At 43.6% G+C, this 7203-nt stretch overlaps 1 protein-coding gene across 1 annotated transcript in view; it reads left to right on the top strand.

Annotated features, from left to right (window-relative positions):
* The first annotated feature begins 1297 nt into the window (after positions 1 to 1297).
* The window catches only part of LOC111974478 (transmembrane protein 266-like), a 49457-nt gene continuing 43551 nt past the window's right edge, over positions 1298 to 7203 (top strand). The window contains exons 1-2 of the mRNA XM_070447401.1: positions 1298 to 1447; positions 1661 to 1846. Of these exons, the coding sequence (XP_070303502.1) occupies positions 1298 to 1447; positions 1661 to 1846 (336 nt within the window). The remainder of the gene's footprint in view (positions 1448 to 1660; positions 1847 to 7203) is intronic.

The following is a 7203-nucleotide window of genomic DNA, read 5'->3' on the forward strand; positions in this document are numbered from 1 at the left end:
AATATAGGCAGAAATAGAGGTGATGATGTGGGTTAGGCAGACACGTTCCAGTTTGATCAATAGTTATAGTTAATACGACTCCTGGTAGTCCCTTCTAGTTCCACAACAAAGTGTCGATTCTGTCCTGGGTGACTACTTAAAGCATTCTCACAATGGAGCACTATATAGAACGGCTTTGCTTTTTCCTCTCTAGTAGAGTGAATTCATAATAAAAAATGTCGGGTCATCAAGTGAGCTGGCTGGCAGAGTGGCAGAATGCTATAACGTACTGAAGCTTTGTCGTTCACGTAGCATTCTCTGGCAGTAATACAGTTAACCTTCGGGCCGGCCATATTTGCTCGGTATTGATGTACAATTATGAAAACAGAGAGGATGATTCGTCGTATCTCGAGTCCACCATGGTGTTCCGCGGTTTCGCTTTCGGGTCAGTTGACCTTTATGTATATCAGCCAATGCTAGTATGTATTGTATTTTATTTGTTGGTCAGTGGCGTGGAGTTTGGGGTTGGGGAGGTATGATACTGTCTAATGTGTCGTTTGAGCTTTTTCTATGGGTACCTGATTGGGTACGTTTTTTTGTTTGTTTCGCGACGCTGGGTAAACTGCCTCTCTGAATGCAAGGGCAAGCTGGTCAAGAGATAGTGCAACCGTTCGTCTCCTGATTGAGAAATCATCTACTCTGGAGCAGCCTTTCCCTTGAGCTTCACGTTCATTTGGTTGTGTGGGGTTTCGTCTTTCCCTGGTGTCAGTGTTTGTCGCCACATCGGGACTTTGTTAGTGTAGTTCGTCATCTTTATGTTATTTTTGTATTGGTGGTCTTGTTTTCGTGGCATTATTTAAAATCATTGGAACCTTTACCACTACACTGACGACACTATGGTTCCTGTGGGCGGGTTACACAGATACTTCATCGCTCTACCTCGTTATGGGAATATCACGGGGAGAGGAGAAATAAGAACTACACAACAGATCCTGTTTTACCTCATCATTTTTTCGCGCGGACATGCACCATGGGACCAGAGACCTTTGTTATCTCCTGTAGACTCTGTCTGTCCTGTCTGCCCAAGGGAGGACTACAGACAAGTGGTTCTGGCCTGGACAGAGCTGAGGTGGAGAGTTGGGGGTGTATTCGTCAAACAGCTACTCTCTCTCGCTCTCTCTACAACCATATAGTAATCACAATGCACTCCTGTACTTCCTGTTCACCCATGACTGCGGGGCCCAGCACGTCTCCAACTCAATCATTAAGTTTGCAGACGACAAACAGTGGTAGGCCTGATTACCAACAATGACGAGACATGAAGGAAGTGAGGGCCCTGGCAGAGTTGTGCCAGGAAAATAACCTTCTCCTCAACCTGCAACAACAAAATGAAGGAACTGATCTGTGGACTTCAGGAGACAGCAGAGGGAGAACGCCCCCATCATATCACGGGGCCCGAGTGGAGAAGGTGGAAAGCTTCAGTTCCTCTGCGTACACATCACTGACAATCTGAAAAGGTCCACCACACACGACTGTATGGTGAAGAAGCCGCCAGCGCCCCACAGCGCCTCTTCAACCTCAGGAGGGTGAAGAAATTTGGCTTGGACCATAAGACCCTCACTAACTTTTACGAATGCACCATTGAGAGCATCCTGTCATGCTATATCACCGCTTGGTACAGCAACTGCACCGTCCGCAACCGCAGGGCTCTCCAGAGGGGGTGCGGTCTGGCCAATGCATCAACGGGGGCACACTGCCTGCCCTCCAGGACATCTATAGCACCTGGTGTCACAGGAAGGCCAAGAAGATCATCAAGGACGACCTCAGCCCCGAGCCATGGCCTGTTCACCCCTCTACTATCCAGAAGGTGATGTCAGTCCAGGGGCATAAAGCTGGGACCCGCCCAGTACCTGCCCTGAACTTTAGTCAGTGTCACTAGACGGCTACCACCTGGTTACTCTTCCATGCACTTAGAGGCTGCTGCCTATTTACATAGTCATGGAACACTGGTCACTTTAATAAATGGAACACTGGTCACTTTAAATAATGTTTACGTACTCTTTTACCACTTCATATGTATTTACTCTATTCTAGTCAAGGCCTATCCTTTTTAACTATTGCTGTATATACAGTGCATTCGTAAAGTATTCAGACCCCTTGACTTTTTTCACATTTTGTTATGTTACACAGCTTATTCTAAATTGTATTAAATTGTTTTTTTACCTCACAATCTGCACAAATACCCCATAATGACAAAGCAAAAACAGTTTTTTTTAGAAATGTTTGCAAATGTACATTAAAAAAACTACTGAAATATGAATTTACATAAGTATTCAGCCTTAAATCAGCTACTTTTGTTGGAATCACCTTTGCCACACCTGTATTTGGGGAGTTTTCCATTCTTCTCTACAGATCCGTCTCAAGCTCAGCTATTTCCAGGTTCTTCCGAGAGAGTTCGACTAGGTTTAAGCCCGGCCTCTGGCTGGGCCACTCAAGGACATTCAGAGACTTGTCCCGAAGCCACTCCTGCGTTGTCTTGGCTTGGTGCTTAGGGTTATTGTCCTGTTGGAAGGTGAACCTTCGTCCCAGTTTGAGGTCCTGAGCGCTATGGAGCAGGTTTTCATCAAGGCTCTCTCTGTACTTTGCTCTGTTCATCTTTCCCTCGATCCTGACTAGTCTCCCATCCTGCCGCTAAAAAACATCCCACAGCATGATGCTGCCACCACCATGGTTCACTGTAGAGATAGTGCAAGGTGTCCCTCCAGATGTGCACTTGGCATTCAGGCCAAAGAGTTCAATCTTGGTTTCATCAGACCAGAGAATCTTGTTTCTCATGGTCTGAGTCCTTTAGGTGCCTTTTGGCAACTCCAAGCAGGCTGTCATGTGCCTTTTACTGAGGACTGGCCTGAATAAGGGTCTGAATACTTCTGTATATAAGGTATTTCGTTTTTTTATTTTTTAAGACATTTGCTAAAATTTAGAAAACCTGTTTTTCGATTTGCCATTATGTGGTATTGTGTGTAGATTGATGAGGGGAAACAATATTTAATACCATTTTTAATAAGGTTGTAACGTAACAAAATGTGAATACTTTCCGAATGCACTGTACTATTCTTCAGCTATACTACATATTCTATCCATATTGTTTATACATCCCATCACATATATATACAAGTACCAGTCAAATGTTTGGACACACCTAAGCATTCAAGGGTTTTTTCAACATTGTAGAATAACAGTGAAGACATCGAAACTATGAAATAACACATGGAATCATGTAGTAACAAAAAAGTGTTAAACAAATTAAAATATATTATTAATTATTAAACATGCTTCAAAGTAGCCACCCTTTGCCTTTATGACAGCTTTGCACACTCTTGGCATTCTCTCAACCAGCTTCACCTGAAATGCTTTTTCCAACAGTCTTGAAGGAGTTCCCACATATGCTGATGACTTGTTGGTTGCTTTTCCTTCACTCTGCGTTCCAACTCATCCCAAACCATCTCAATTGGGTTGAGGTCGGGTGATTGTGGAAGCCAGTTCATCTGATGCAGCACCATCATTTCCTTCTTGGTCAAATATCCCTTACACAGCCTGGAGCTGTGTTGGGTCATTATCCTGTTGAAAAACAAATGATAGTCCCACTAAGAGCAAACCCGATGGAATGGATATCGCTGCAGAATGCTGTGGTAGCCATGCTGGTTAAGTGTGCCTAGAATTCTAAATAAATCACAGACAGTGTCACCAGCAAAGCACCCTCACACCATCGACACACCTCCTATATGCTTACAGGTGGGAACACACATGCAGAGATAATCCGTTCACCTACTCTGCGTCTCACAAAGCACGGCGGTTGGACAAAATCTCAAATTTGGACTCATCAGACCTAAGGACAGATTTCCACCGGTCTAATGTCCATTGCTCATGTTTCTTGGCCCAAGCAAGTCTCTTCATCTTATTGGTGTCCTTTCGTAGTGGTTTCTTTGCAGCAATCCGACCATGAAGCCTGATTCACGCAGTCTCCTATGAACAGTTGATGTTGAGATGTGTTTGTAACTTGAACTCTGTGAAGCATTTATTTGGGCTGCAATTTCTGAGGCTGGTCTTCTTTCCTGTGGCGGTCCTCATGAGAGCCAGTTTCATTCATCATGCCCCCTCCCTCACCCCCACTTTACACCACTGCTACTCTCTGTTGTGATCTATGCATAGTCACTTTAATAACTCTACCTACATTTAACATTTAGTCATTTAGCAGACGCTCTTATCCAGAGCGACTTACAATTGGTGCATTCACCTTATGATATCCAGTGGAACAACCACTTTACAATAGTGCATCTATCCTTTTAAGGGGGGGGGTTAGAAGGATTACTTTATCCTATCCTAGATCCTAGTTCCTTAAAGAGGTGGGGTTTCAGGTGTCTCCGGAAGGTGGTGATTGACTCGCTGACCTGGCGTCGTGAGGGAGTTTGTCTCAATTGGGGTGAGCAGGCAGCGAACAGTTTTGACTGGCTGAGCGGGAGAACTGTACTTCTCAGAGGTAGGGAGGCGAGCAGGCCAGAGGTGGATGAACGCAGTGCCCTTGTTTGGGTGTAGGGCCTGATCAGAGCCTGAAGGTACGGAGGTGCCGTTCCCCTCACAGCTCCGTAGGCAAGCACCATGGTCTTGTAGCGGATGCGAGCTCAACTGGAAGCCAGTGGAGAGAGCGGGAGAGCGGGGTGACGTGAGAGAACTTGGGAAGGTTGAACACCAGACGGGCTGCGGCATTCTGGATGAGTTGTAGGGGTTTAATGGCACAGGCAGGGAGCCAAGCCAACAGCGAGTTGCAGTAATCCAGACGGGATGACAAGTGCCTGGATTAGGACCTGCGCCGCTTTCTATGTGAGGCAGGGTTGTACTCTGCGAATGTTGTAGAGCATGAACTACAGGAAGGGTCACCTACATGTACATACTACCTCAAATAACCGGTTCCCCGCACATTGACTCTGTATCAGTACCCCCCTTTATATGGTCTCGCTATTATTATTTCACTGCTGCTCTTTAATTACTTGTTACTTTTATCTCTTATTCTTATCTGTATATTTTGAAACTGCATTGTTGGTTAGGGGTTCGTAAGTAAGCATTTCACTGTAAGGTCTACACCTGTTGTATTCGGCGCATGTGACTAATAGAATTTGATTTGATCTTGATTTGATCATATCGTTGATGGTTTTTGCGACTGCACTTGAAGAAACTTTCAAAGTTCTTGAAATGTTCCGGATTGGCTGACCTTCATGTCTTGAAGTAATGATGGACTGTTGTTTCTCTTTGCTTACTTGAGCAGTTCATAATATGGACTTGGTCTTTGACCAAATAGGGCTATCTTCTGTATACCACCCCTACCTTGTCACAAAACAACTGATTGGCTCAAACGCATTAAGAAGGAAAGAAATTCCACAAATGAACTTTTAAGAAGGCACACCTGTTAATTGAAATGCATTCCAGGTGTCTACCTCATGAAGCTGGTTGAGAGAATGCTAAGAGTGTGCAAAGGGTGGCTACTTTGAATAATCTCAAATATAACATATATTTTGACTAGTTTAACACTTATTTGGTTACTAKATTATGTGTTTTTTGGTAGTTTTGATGTCTTCACTATTATTCTACAATGTAGTTATTGTTCAAATAAACAAAAACCCTTGCATGGTATGTTAAATAGGTATGTTAAAACTTTTGACTGGTACTGTATATATTTATACTCTGGACTTGATATTACTCGTCCTAATACTTCTATATTTCTTAATTCCATTATTTTACTTTTAGATTTGTGTGTATTGTTGTAAATTGTTAGATATTACTGCACTGTTGGAGCTAGGAACACAAGCATTTCGCTACACTCAAATAACATCTGCTGCTAAATATGTGTATGCGACCAATACAATTTAGACCTGTTGTGACATACAGTATAACATCACACTCAATGTCAACAAAACAAAGGAGATGATCGTGGACTTCAGGAAACAGCAGAGGGAGCAGCCCCCTATCCACATCGATGGGACAGTAGTGGAGAAGGTGGAACGTTTTAAGTTCCTCGGCGTACACATCACGGACAAACTGAAATGGTCCACCCACACAGACAGCGTGGTGAAGAAGGCGCAGCAGCGCCTCTTAAACCTCAGGAGGCTGAAGAAATTTGGCTTGTCACCCAAAACCCTGACAAACTTTTACAGATGCACAATTGAGAGCATCCTGTCGCACTGTATCACCGCCTGGTACGGCAACTGCTCCGCCCACAACCGCAAGGCTCTCCAGAGGGTAGTGAGGTCTGCACAGCGCAAAACCGGGGGCAAACTACCTGCCCTCCAGGACACCTACACCACCCGATGTCACAGAAAGGCCAAAAAGATCATCAAGGACAACCACCCGAGCCACTGCCTGTTCACCCCGCTATTATCCAGAAGGCGAGGTCAGTAAAGGTGCATCAAAGCTGGGACCGAGAGACTGAAAAACAGCTTCTATCTCAAGGCCATCAGACTGTTAAACAGCCATCACTAACATTGAGTGGCTGCTGCCAACATACTGACTCAAATCTCTAGCCACTTTAATAATAAAAAATTCGATGTAATAAATGTATCACTAGCCACTTTAAATAATGCCACTTTATATAATGTTTACATACCCTACATTACTCATCTCATATGTATATACTGTACTCTATACCATCTACTGCATCTTGCCTATGCCGTTCGGCCATCGCTCATCCATATATTTTTATGTACATATTCTTATTCATTCCTCTACACTTGTGTGTATAAGGTAGTTGTTGTGAAATTGTTAGATTACTTGTTAGATATTACTGCATGGTCGGAACTAGAAGCACAAGCATTTCGCTACACTTGCATTAACATCTGCTAACCGTGTGTATGTGACAAATAAAATTTGATTTGACATATTGCGTATTTTTATGGCTTGGTTATGACACCTACATAAAAGTGTAAAAATCCACAAAACAAGGCAAAACATTACATTTCACCATAGCCTACGTGTCAACAGTATGTTTATGTTATATACATTTTGGGGGAAACTGACCATATTAAATTATCATTATAATTGCGTACACATTGATGTCAGACATGCACCTACCCCCAATGCTCTGTTTGTTGATGACTGGGATGATGCAGGAGGCAGATTTCAGGAGCAGGACAAGACACCTCTTTTTTGACTGATGACTGATATAAGGGCATGTTC

The sequence above is a fragment of the Salvelinus sp. IW2-2015 genome, linkage group LG15 (assembly GCF_002910315.2).
Source record: "Salvelinus sp. IW2-2015 linkage group LG15, ASM291031v2, whole genome shotgun sequence".
Classification (NCBI taxonomy): domain Eukaryota; kingdom Metazoa; phylum Chordata; class Actinopteri; order Salmoniformes; family Salmonidae; genus Salvelinus; species Salvelinus sp. IW2-2015.